This window comes from Zootoca vivipara, chromosome 1, assembly GCF_963506605.1.
Source record: "Zootoca vivipara chromosome 1, rZooViv1.1, whole genome shotgun sequence".
Lineage (NCBI taxonomy): Eukaryota > Metazoa > Chordata > Lepidosauria > Squamata > Lacertidae > Zootoca > Zootoca vivipara.
Window position 1 is genome coordinate 13,078,331 of NC_083276.1, and position 13,314 is coordinate 13,091,644.

Below are 13,314 nucleotides of genomic sequence, written 5' to 3' on the forward strand. Positions count from 1 at the left end.
TTAATACCACAATCTGATAAATTATCTTAAGTAGCACATTAACGTCAGAAATTGAGCATAATCTAACTTCTTTTGGTAGCAGCATTAAATGGCTTTCAAACATCTTTCCTACTAGTCTGACATTAAATTTAATAGCACTCAAAGCGACATGAAAAAAAAATGTTTCGGTTTTCTTTCTTTTTTAAAAAAGGGGGGGGGGACGACCCAAACTACAGCACTATCGGATCATTGCCTCTTAACCGAGATCCAGTTGAAATGATGTGAATTCTGAGGTTATTGGCACTTGTAGGGAACAAGATAAGTAATTTGCTGTGTAACATTAACCAAATTAACAGGGCCATAAGCATTCCATGCTGTATGTGTGTGGCCTAGTGCAGAGTTGCACCTCTCAAGCATGGCTAATAGACTGGGAACAGAGGCTTATGCATTCTCTCTCTCTTCTGTTTCCAGTACCAATGCACCCCTCACCTGAGCACCATTTGGTGGACATTTGTATTGGGACATAAATTTAGGAAAACATGAGCAACAATGGCATCACCTGTTGACTTTGCCTGTGTAGAAGGCTTCACAGGTGCCCAGCATGGAGCGAGACACTCCACTGAGTTTGGCGACTTGGGGTGTTTGTACTAGCAATGAAGCCATCCCTCTGAATATTTCTGCTATCTGCTTAATTATAGGTTCGTTGCAGAAGCCAGTTTAACCATAACGGGGCATCATCTTTGTAACTACAGTGGAACCTCGGTTTACGAACACCTCGGTTTACGAATTTTCGGTTTACAACGCCACGGACCCATCTGGAACGGATTAATTCACTTTCAATTACTTTCAATGGGAAAGTTCGCTTCAGTTTATGAACAGACTTCCGGAACCAATTACACCCATGCTTCGGGTTAAGTACGCTTCAGGTTGAGTACTCCGCGGACCCGTCTGGAACGGATTAATCCACTTTCCATTACTTTCCTATCTGAAGAAGTGTGCATGCACACGAAAGCTCATACCAAAATAAAAACTTAGTTGGTCTTTAAGGTGCTACTGAAGGAATTTTTTTATTTTATTTCAATGGGAAAGTTCGCTTCAGTTTATGAACGCTTCAGTTTATGAACAGACTTCTGGAACCAATTGTGTTCATAAACCAAGGTACCACTGTACAGTCATACCTCAGTTTAAGTACGCTTCAGTTTGAGTACTTTCAGTTTAAGTACTCCGCGGACCCGCGGATCAATCCACGGATTAATCCACTTTCCATTACTTTCAATGGGAAAGTTTGCTTCAGGTTAAGTACGCTTCAGGTTAAGTACAGACTTCCGGAACCAATTGCGTACTTAAACTAAGGTACCACTGGTTAACCCTAACCAGGCAACGAAAGTCCACTTCTACTCTGGTCTTACACAATGCCTGGTTTGGTGCAAATGTTACAATAAACTATGGTTAGAGTCAAGAGGGTAAAGGTAGCAGAATTTATGCCAGAGAAGAGGTGGAGGAGGAGGAGAGGGGAGCATTTGTCTGGAAACCTTGGGGTAGGGAACATTTTTTAGATGGGAGAGACATGAGGGAAGATTGGGGAATCAGCAACTGGGGGTCTTTGGTGCCAAACACAGCCCTTTTAAGAGGATTATGGGGTCCCAAAATAACCAGCCTAGAAGGTGTGGCATGACTACAGGGGTTACTAGCACATCACCTTAAAGGTTGGTGCGGACTGAGAACTTTGGCCTCTCAAAGTGGTCTTCCAGCAAATCTAGTTGCTGACGATGACACTAAATTAGCTCTTTCCAGCTCCATGATTCCATGAATTAATTCTGACATAACTGTGCTTAAAATGTTAACACAAGGTTATGCTCCTTTTTCAGCTCTCCAGAAACGAGCAGAGTTCTGAAGTTTAAAGCGGTAACCTATTCTCTAGCTCAATCATAGAGCCAGCTTTCATCTGACAAGGTAATTTAGAGATATATACACTGGGGGGAAATTCTTGCAAGTTGTAATATGTTTCTTTAGTTCTTGCGCTCCTTTATTAAGTTGTGTTTTTTTTTAAGGCACTCTTTCACAAGAGAGGGGAAATCCAATGAATGACAGTAATCGAATCAATGGGGGCTTAATTTGCTAAAGAACAACACATGTTTAGATTCTACACTCTTAACAAAAGAATCCCTCAGGATCGGCTATTCTGCATGTATGTTTATGTAGTCAAAAATAATCTCTCTGCAAAATCTCTAGCAAGGAGCTGAATCTGTAGTGGTAGCCAACAAGCTGTGCAATGCTATTCCTGATTTATGCCCTCTGGGCCTGGATACGATTGTTCCCAATGCCACGTCTGTCGGTGAAACCTGAAATTGCCAGTGTACGAAATCTACCTGGCTGTAAACTCTTACACTAATGGAAAACTGGTGTGAAGGAAATTCTGGATTTACCAAGGGGTTGGCCAGGTTGGCCTCACCCAAGGACATATGCCCAAGAGGCACAAAAAATCATGCTTCTCCACTCTGGCTCAAAATGGTTAGGAGACTACCTGCGCATCCACACACTCCCCAGGCAGCTGCTACACTGCTCTGGGTGGCCAACATCTCCTTGCCAAAGGCACAAGGGACGGGGGGAGGGGGCACATATACATCTTCTTGCCCAGAAGGGAATGGGGAATGCCAAAACGTCTCCTTGGCCAAGGCAGCTTAGCGATGCCTCTAGATATAGTTCTAGGCATGAAATGGGAAGAGCAGAATCTAATTGCAGGTCCTGTGTCTGTGCGGGAGTCAGTCCTACTGTTGATGATGCCGTAACATTACATGTTCAAAATAAGTGGTGCAAGTGGAAAGAAAACAGAGAGCCCAAGATGACTGTCTCCCACTCGAACCCGTAGACAAAGCAGAGGATAGGATTGTAACTAGCTTACTGCAGCACAGCCCCAGAAATGTGAAAGATCCATGTGCAGGATGGGATCACACCGTCTAGGAGCAAAGAAATAGGAGCTTGCTGGTGGAAACTTTGGTGGTGGTGGTGGTGGGCTGCTTAACTTATAGGTACAGTGGTGCCTCGCTAGACGAATGCCCTGTAAGACGATTTTTTCGCTTAACAAAGATATTTTTCTAGCGGAGGTTGCCTCGCAAGACGAATTCGTTTTGCGAAAAATTCGTCTAGCGAATCGTGGTTTCCCATAGGAATGCATTGAAATTCAATTAATGCGTTCCCAGGTGGCGCTGTGGGCTAAACCACTGAGCCTAGGGCTTGCTGATCAGAAGGTTGGCGGTTCGAATCCCTGTGATGGGGTGAGCTCCCGTTGTTTGGTCCCAGCTCCTGCCAACCTAGCAGTTCGAAAGCACATCAAAATGCAAGTAGATAAATAGGAACCTCTATAGCGGGAAGGTAAACGGTGTTTCCATGTGCTGCTCTGGTTTGCCAGAAGCGGCTTTGTCATGCTGGCCACATGACCTGGAAGCTATACGCTGGCTCCCTCGGCCAATAATGCGAGATGAGCGCGCAACCCCAGAGTCGGTCACGACTGGACCTAATGGTCAGGGGTCCCTTTACCTTTACCTTATGGGCAAAAAATAATTTTAAAAAATTTCAATGCATTCCTATGGGATTCGCTAGACGAATTTTTCGTTATACGAATTGACCCGTGGGACGAATTAAATTCGTCTAGCGAGGCACCACTGTACTTTGGATAGACAACAAAGACTCATCAGCCAGGAGAACCAAAAATATATAAAGGGAAGATGAATAGCACTTGAGATCTCAGCCTTGCCTCAATTCTTTAGATACCAGAATGAACCAACTCCTCTTCTTCAAATGAAGCTGCAAGGCACTCCAAGTAAGCAGAGGAGAGAGGCTCATCAGGGAGAGGGAGCCCCTCCCTCAAAGCATGATTCCTGAACATCCTTCATTTCTTCCCTATAAATGCTCCAAGAAAAGAGAGGGATGTGTAGATCTACTCACAAACACCCGTGGCCACAGAAATGTGTCCTACCTCACTGCAGTTAAGACGAAAAATAAAAGTCTAAATATGTTTCAAGTATAGGGAAATAAGCCACTATTAATTTTCTCTGCTGTTCTCCAGAACCCTAAAGAGCCATCTCAGCCATCCACATTTTGCACCTTTAGTTTGGGCCCTGGGCATATCATCTTTCTTTTTCACCGAGAATGACTTTATCATATACAGTGTGATGCAGAATATCAAAGGAATTAAAGCTTCTTGACCTCGGTTCCAATTTGTATGATCACTCAGTGGGGATTTCCTTGAAGCGCTACTTGGTACTTTAGTAACTTCCTGAAATGGAAATCGGCAGTAACCTGTATAATTATGCATTCCAAAGCTACTTCGTGTTCTTTCTAAATCTTGGGAGAGTGAATTAAACACTCCAAGATTTCAGCTGCAAAAACACGGCACTCGTTAAGAAACTTCGTTTTGCGATTCTGTTCTTGGGCCCGAATTCCATGTTGCATTTTGAGGACCTAGGAGCGCTCCTGCAAGTCTCTTCCATATCAAAAACACAAAGCATGGGACCATAGTAACACAGAGCTGGGATAAATCCAGTGGATCACCTGATCTAATCCCCACACCCATGGGCCTCAGGTGTGATGTGGCTAGCAAACTCATCACTCCTGAGCACCACTTTGAAGGTGGTTTATTGTTTATTATTATTATTATTATTATTATTATTATTATGCAGTATATCAAATTCATGAAATAAGTAAATAATAAATGTTGCTGCCATGTTGTTGTTGTTGTTGTTGTTGTTGTTGTTGTTGTTGTTGTTGTTGTTGTTTAGTCATTTAGTCGTGTCCGACTCTTCATGACACCATGGACGAGAGCACGCCAGGCACTCCTGTCTTCCACTGCCTCCCACAGTTTGGTCAGACTCATGTTGGTAGCTTCGAGAACACTGGCCAACCATCTCGACCTCTGCCGTCCCCTTCTCCTCCTTGTGCCCTCCATCTTTCTCAACATCAGGGTCTTTTCCAGGGAGTCTTCTCTTCTCATGAAGTGGCCAAAGTATGAAGTGAAGCCTCAGCTTCAGGATCTGTCCTTCCAGTGAGCACTCAGGGCTGATTTCCTTCAGAATGGATAGGTTTGATCTGCTTGCAGTCCATGGGACTCCAGCACCATAATTCAAAAGCATCAATTCTTTGGCGATCAGCCTTCTTTATGGTCCAGTTCTCACTTCCATACATCATTACTGGGAAAACCATAGCTTTAACTATACGGACCTTTGCCTGCAAGGTGATGTCTCTGCTTTTTAAGATGCTGTCTAGGTTTAGGTTGCTGCCATAAGAGCAGCTAAACATCTCTGGGAACCTTGCCATACCTGGTATTAGTCACTCCTGTTAGATAAATTTCCCTGGAAATGTTTCTTCCTCCCTTAAATTAAGATTGTGCAGGGTTCCCCTTATTGACATAGTCCAATGATCCATTTAACCTGCCATTTTGCCTCTCGCAGCAGACAAGCCAAAATGCTTCAATGAATGCTTAGTTGGGCGTCATTTTTCTTCTACCCAAAATGGCAGGGTGTCCTTCTGTTGGGCAGAAGGAACCAAGGGGTTGCTGGAAGAACTTCTAGTACCACTTCCAAGCAGCAGCAAACCAAAACTTAAGAAAAGCCGCTGCTACAGGCTCCTTAAAAAGCCAGGTTTCAGGTACACTGTTTGCTGCCTCCCCCCCCCCGATCATTGAAAGAAGCTGGACCTAAAGCTTTCGATCAGTTCCAGTATCCTATAGTAGCATAAAGGGCACTTCCAGACAACCTGTTAATTATTGAGCATTCATTCTGATTTGTTTATAGGGACGTTAGATTATGGTGTGTCACAGTAAATATTTTCTCACTCTTTCCAGTGTATTTTCTTGTCATTTTCCTTACTGAAAGAAGCCTGTTGCAGCTTTGTTGTGAAAGACCTTCCAATCAACTGCAATAGCACAACTTGAATTAGTCAGCGTATGACTGAAGTCACTGTATATGGTTCCAAGCTGTCTATATGTCTAAACCACACAGCCTCCTGGGCTTGCCGATCAGAAGGTCGGTGGTTCGAATCCCCGCAACAAGGTGAGCTCCCGTTGCTTGATCCTAGCTCCTGTCAACCTAGCAGTTCGAAAGCACATCAAAGTGGTAGATAAATAGGTACCGCTCCGGCATTTCCGTGCGCTGCTCTGGTTTCGGTGTTCCATTGTGCCAGAAGCGGCTTAGTCATGCTGGCCACATGACCCGGAAAAACTGCGGAGAAACGCCGGCTCCCTCGGCCTGTAAAGCGAGACGAGCACCGCAACCCCAGAATCGTCTATGAATGGACTTAACTGTCAGGAGTCCTTTACCTTTAATACATTTTAATGCACATGACCACCCCCACCCCCCAAAGAATCCTGGGAATTATAGTTTCTCTCAAGCAGGGTTATAATTCCCAACACCCTAAAAAACTACAGTTCCCAAGATTCTTTGGGGGACTGACCTCTGAAGCAGTCTGTTCCACTGCTGGACACTCATACCAGACAATCCTGCCCACCCATTAAAAAAGAGAGAAAATCTCTGCAACGTGCAGTTCAGTTTGGTACAGTCATACCTCGGAAGTCAAACGCCTTGTGTCTCAAACGTTTTGGCTCCTGAATGCCGCAAACCCGGAAGTGAGTGTTTCAGTTTGTAAACGTTATTTGGAACCCGACCGTCCAACGTGGGTTCCGCGGGATTCCGATTGGCTGCAGGAGCTTCCTGCTGCCAATCGGAAGCCGTGTCTTGGTTTCCAAACATTTTGGAAGTCGAATGGACTTCTGGAATGGATTCCAAGGTACGACTTCCGAGGTACGACTGTATAAAGACACCAACTGCAAATCAAAACCTATCCACTGTGATCTGAATCTAAGCAACCCACAGCTTGTTAATCCTTGTCCAACGGTTGCAAAGACTTGATATATCAGATCAGCCTCCTAAGGGGCAGAAACATCATTGCTATCCAGCCTTGATTCCAGATACATTTGAATTTTTACGTTTCCTGTTGGGTTTCAAATGCTAATGAAGGAGTGACAAAGCGATGGAGAGATTCAAATACCTTCCCAATCCCCGGGTTTTCTTTGACTTTCGACACAGCTCTTAAAAGGCATGGCGGTGCAGGAGGAGGACTCATCTGCAGGATGCCACTAAAATTAGTGGCGTAGATGGAGAATTCATGGGAGTGCAGCAATGGGGCATGATGCTTCTTTCTCTTCGAGGACAGGTTAAGTTTCTGGGCGGCTCTGAACAAAGTAATATTGAAGAAAGAAAAGAAAAGAAAAAAGGACAGTGTTATTACCTAGGAGGAGCAATTTAGGCCAGTAAACCAGATGTTCGGTGCCATCGCTGCCTATTGAACAAATCAAGCCATTTCTTTTTGCAATCAGATTTCATGAGAACCTTTCATCAGGAGATTAATAGAAGGAAACAGGGGCCAAAATATGGCTGGCATGACATTTGTGCAATTTCTCTCTCCAGTAGAGTTTCAATTATATCCCTTTTAAAAAAAAAAAGACTTTTGGCAAGAGCTAAGAAGAACAATCAAAGGTTGCCAAAGCCTCATGTCATTAAATGCTGAAATCATCCCCTTGTCACTTGCAGGCCCAGATGGACTTTGCCGCTGCTATAAGAAGTTATATTTTGTACCTAACAATTTAAGAGACAAAAGGGAAATGACTTCTGGCTATGGTTTACACAGGAGTTATATTTTGTATTTAACAAGGAAAGAGACAAAGTGGCTTCTGGCTATAGCATAAGCCAGTTGGGTTGTGAGCCCCACTAGAGAAGGTGGGGAGAGACAGTTGCCTTTTCAAGCACACACAAAAATGAGAGCCCACGGCAGAATTCAGTTTGGTTCTTTGAGAACACAAAATGGATCAAACTCAACGTCCCTAATTTTTCATGTGCAGGTAACATTTCTGCAAGGAGGAACATTGGGTCATGAGAGTTCCAACCTGTCGTCCAATCTGGTTGAGCCCAGACTACAGCTTTACATCCACATTAAGAAATTGGCCTACAATGTGTAAAATGCCTATTTTGCTTTGATGGAGCAGAACATAATCTCCAGACACAGAATCTCAAGAAGTTCAGCTGGGACCAATTGTCATGTGATTCCTCCCTTCCTAGAACTGTCTCCCAATACCAGCAATTATGAGGGAGAGAATACAGCAAGATCAACTCCTTTAGCTTTGGCCGAGTTAAGCTGATATTCGGCTCTTCCACTCTCAGACCTGTTTCCCTCAGCGGCCCATTCACCTGATCCCAACAATAACTGTGAATAGGGTTGCCAGACTCAATAGTGGACAGGACTTCTGTGCCTTTAATTGCCCTGCTCTCTTTTGAGTCTGGAAACCTTAAAGAGAAACCAGCAGACCCTTTGTTTAATTTCCAAGCAGAAGAAGTCCTGTCCTCTATTGAGTCTGGCAACCCTAACCATGAAAGCATCTGTATTTGTATTTGCAAGAAGTCCATAAGAACAATGGACTTACAAGGAAGTGTGTACAGAGTTGTATAAGTAAGAACAATGGACTTACAAGGAAGTGTGCACAGAGTTGTATAAGTAAGGGGGAAATGCATGAACATCACCAAGCTTGACTCCCATTCGTCCAAAATTAAGAGAAACATTTGCCCACTAGAAAAATGGCAGAATCTGAAGCGACATCTTTAGCCCGCGGGATGAGCTAGTAACAAAAGTAAGGCTGAAAGGCAGCGTGAACCAAGGAGCCACAGCAAACAGCTCCATCATAAAAGCACAATTTAATTTACATAATGTTTACATAAATGTGATTGACAACTGCCATGAGGACGTCTTGCAATTCAGGGACATTACTGCTGCATTTTTGGTCCTCATACTTAAGTTTATTCTCTACGGCCAAACATCCACATCTCAAAATGTTCCCGGGTTTATAAACGACACTTCCCATATTTTTGATTAATAGGGAATATTATGCATATTCTAGCTTCCATTATGTGCTATAACATGGAAATAACAAACAGGGGGGAAATAGCTCTGGTGAATACTTTCAAAGCTCTACGAAGGGATGTACACGGAATTCTGATAGATTAATGATTGCTTCAATACAGTCTGCAAATGGAGTCCCCCTTGGGAGAAATATATAAAAGAGGATGCCAAGATTGAATTTACACATCCAATGTTTATTCAGACACCCAGGCTGAGTGTTAATAGCCAGATACGTTTAGCATACACAAGGGGATCTACGGATGAAAAATGTAGGTCAAGTATGCTGTAAAGGTGTAAGTTCTGCCATAAAAGCCAAGGCCACAAACCAAGTTAGCCGTGCTCAGATACACTGAAATCAACGGACTTAAGCACACCTGACTGTGTTGGATTATGGCATAACTTTTTAAAATAACAAGGGCCAAAGCTGCCCACTGGAACTGGTAGGGTAAAAGTCGAGAATTCTAGCCAACGACAGGCAGAGCCCATTAATTCTAGGTATTCCTCCATCCTCCTCTCTGCCAATTCTACAGGGACAAAACGGAGGCTAAGGAGGAGGAAACTGACAGCCAGGTCTGCCTCCTGGATTGGCTGCATAAGAAGGCAGGATGTTTAGGGTTAAACCATGTCTAGGATGTCTAGGGGAGGATGTCAGTTTCAGCAACTGATTTTCATGGAAGAAGACCACCAGGGATGAACTGCTCTGCTCATTAGGCCTGAAGCTCAACCAAGTCTGTGGAGATCGTGTTTTTGCTAATAAAGAGTTAACTCCATCTTTGAACTGTGCGATTACTGATCTGCACGCTGGCATTTTGAGAGAAGGAGGGGAAAACTTCTTCCTATCCGCTTTCTCTGCATCATGCATAATTTTATGTGCCCCTTATCCTATCGCCCATTCCAACTCGCCTTTTCCTGAACTAAAAAAGCCTCAAACGATTTTAGGGGGAAAGCTGAAGCAGCTGCTAGAGAGGGCCATTAACAATAAGAAAGGCCAAATGCAATGCTAATTTTACTTCACGCGGATCTTTTAAATATATACCAGACATTACAGTGCCCTCCGAGCACCCATTTGTACATGAAAGCATTTGGAAGAGCATCATCTGCCTTCTTAGTCACTTCTGAAGAGTATTATAGCAGCATTGCTGGCACCGACAATTTCCAGCAGCAGATTCGGTGCAAGAAAAGAAAGAAAGGGAGCCCCGGCTGAAAAACAAGATGGAGGACTTAGATGCATGGAATGCAATGATCAAAAAGACAAGGATTACCCACTTATCCATTGGATCTTGGGATGACCACAAGAGAACCTAGACTATTTATACATTAAATGCAAGACAGCTGCTCCCCTAGCATCTACTGAGTTTCTGAACCACTGGGACAATGTCAAGAGGCAGCGCTGCAGTTTGGACCACACATGGATGCCTCTTGCAGCAAAAAAAAATGAGCAGCTGCTACCTTGGTGGCCTTCCTTGGAGGAATTAAAAAAGCTACGCTGTAACCAAAACTGGCATGGCACCGCGCCTGAAACAGCAACCGAGAGAGCAAGCCATTTTAATTCCCAGAGTGCTCACCGATTCCAGAACAAGCTTAGCAGTTCACCCATATGGCGGAACGAGGGTAGCGCTTAGCCCCATGACAAAAGTAAGTGAAATCTGTTTTGTTTTCCCTTCAAATCCCTCGGATGTCAACAGAGGTGGGTCATACCAACTTGTGGCAGAATTGCTCTTTGGGTGAAACCCAATGGCAATACTAGGAGAAAACGAGAAGATGTTCGGAAAGCTTCTTCCAAATCATTGTTCTGTTTAGGCGCCGGACTTTTCTGTGACTGCAGCCGGCTGTGCCACGCCAAATATCTGCCACAAAAAGAACGTTGCTTTGTCCAGGTGCAGCCATTTGTGCATATGGTGGTCATGGAGATCTGACAAGGAAAGCCTGCACTGGAATCTTTCGATGAATACCACTTATGTAGTAAGATGAAGGCCATAGTTCAGTGGTAAAGCACATGTTTTCCATGTAAAAGTTCCCAGTACAATCCTTGCCAACTCCAGTTAAGGTGTGGAAACCCTGAAGATCTATCTGCCATTCAGTATAAGACAAGGCTGAGCTATATGAACTAATGGTCTGATTTCAAATAAGGTGGCTTTCTACATAAAACAGAAAGAGTAAGGCTGCAGGCCTTCCTTTAAAGCACCTTTCCCCCTCCTCCCCAAAAAAAGGAATCCTGGGAAATGTAGTTTGTTAACAGCAACCCTCTTGGTGTAAACTACAGCTCCCAGGAGTCTTTGGAGTGTGTGTGCTTTGAATATATGATGTGTAAGGTAAAGGTAAAGGGACCCCTGACCATTAGGTCCAGTCGTGACTGACTCTCGGGTTGCGGCGCTCATCTCACATTATTGACCGAGGGCGCTGGCGTACAGCTTCCAGGTCATTTGGCCAGCATGACAAAGCTGCTTCTGGCGAACCAGAGCAGCACACGGAAACACCGTTTACCTTCCCGCTGTAGCAGTACCTATTTATCTACTTGCACTTGGACGTGCGTTCGAACTGCTAGGTTGGCAGGAGCTGGGCAACAGCAGCTCACCTCATCGCGGGGATTCGAACCGCCGACCTTCTGATCGGCAAGCCCTAGGCTCTGTGGTTTAACCCACAGCGCCACCCACGTGATGTGTACACAGCCTAAAATCTAACACAATTACGAGGGCAAATGAGCAATAACGTGGTTTCCATTTAACTTCTTTAAGCTTATCATTTACATATTTCAAAAGAAAGAGCCTGTGGTTGATTTCTAGCTCATGCACGTGACATAAATTAGTTCTCTCCTTCTGTTCAATCCCTAGCATAATTCACAGACACAATCCGCAAGGCTGAGAAATGAAAAGATGCAGAAGTCAAGGAGGACAATGATGTGATGGAAGGACCACGTTTGATTCCCGGTGAGGAAGCTCCTCAAATTCTGACTAAGGTTAAGACGCACACACTATTCATTTCCTTGTGCTTATCTAGTCTTCTAAAAAGACTCCAGAAAAAGAAGCCAAGGCATAGACTTTCAACAGCTTTCCCAATTAAGGCTTCTGAAATGCCGCTGTATATTATTTTCCCCTCCGACTGTGAGATCTACTGTCTGCATTTTGCTTAACTTTTCATCTTTAATAGAAGTTGTCTTTTAAGATGCTCCAGAGAGTTCTTTGCTCATAGCTAGGTGTCACAGCAGAAAATAAAAAATGAATATATGGCACAAGGAGGAGCACTCAAATATCAAGTGACAAGGGACAGGCCTCTAACCCGCTCTTTCCTCTGCACAATTTACAGGTTGCTCGGTTGGCTGCTGCACATGGAAGGCGAGGCAAAGCACACAGGGAGCCGGAGAAGACCAATTAACTAATAGCCTGCATCTGGAGAACAAAACGGAAGAGGAGGTGACAAGCCCAGATACAGAAATAGGTTCACACTGGCCTGGTTTGCATGTAACACAAAACCATGGTCTAAAACAGACCATGGTTTACCAAGTAACTTTATTGCAAATGATTGGTGTGCTGGTGCATGCTGCTCAGGTTACTCCTTCCTCCGTCTTCCATCTATATATACAGTGGTACCTCTACTTACGAATTTAATGTGTTCCAAATGCACATTTGTAAGTAGAAAAAAATTGTAAGTCAAATCCCATAGGAATGCATTGGGAGAAAAAAATTGTAAGTAGAAAAAATCCTATCTAAAAATTTGTAAGTAGAAAAAATCCTATCTAAACCGCATCCAAGATGAGCTCCATTCATAAGTAGAAACATTCGTAAGTAGAGTTATTCATAAGTAGAGGTACCACTGTATAAAAATGTAGAAGGTCCATGTTTGTTAAAGCACAATGTTCTCCAAAACCGCTTACCCAATCGGCCTCAAATTCGGCCACAACCTCACATGCGGCTGCGGGAGTGTTTCCATGCACTTACATTGGACAGAACACACCTAGGGCAGGTAAAAAACCTGGATTTCTGTTTTTTAAAAATTGCGCCCTCCAGTGGACATCAAACTTACATACAACAAAAATACTGCCACAATCCCGCCCACTCATCGACTCCCACCACCCCGGAACCCAGCCCACCCCAGAGACCACACCCACCCCAGAACAGGCTGATCCCCAGGGAGCAGGCTGCTCCACAACCCTCACCCGCTCCGGAGATCACGTCGCCGCCAGGGAACCGCCTGCCCCGAGACCAGGCCGCTCCCCATCCCTCACCACCCCAGAAGACCTTCACCATCCAGGGACTATGCCGATCCCCATCTCACACCTGCCCCGGAGATCGCCACCATCCATGGAGCAGACCGCTCCACAGGCCTTCCCGTCCCAGAGATCTCGCTGCTGACAGAGAACAGGCCGCCCCAAGACCAGGCCGCTCCACACCCCGT

At 44.5% G+C, this 13,314-nt stretch overlaps 1 protein-coding gene across 1 annotated transcript in view; it reads right to left on the reverse strand.

Moving 5' to 3' along the window:
- KIF26A (kinesin family member 26A) overlaps positions 1–13,314 on the reverse strand; it is a 141,636-nt gene that overhangs the window by 31,639 nt on the left and 96,683 nt on the right. Inside the window, exon 5 of the mRNA XM_035105016.2 lies at positions 7,021–7,204. Coding sequence (XP_034960907.2) covers positions 7,021–7,204 — 184 coding nt within the window. The remainder of the gene's footprint in view (positions 1–7,020; positions 7,205–13,314) is intronic.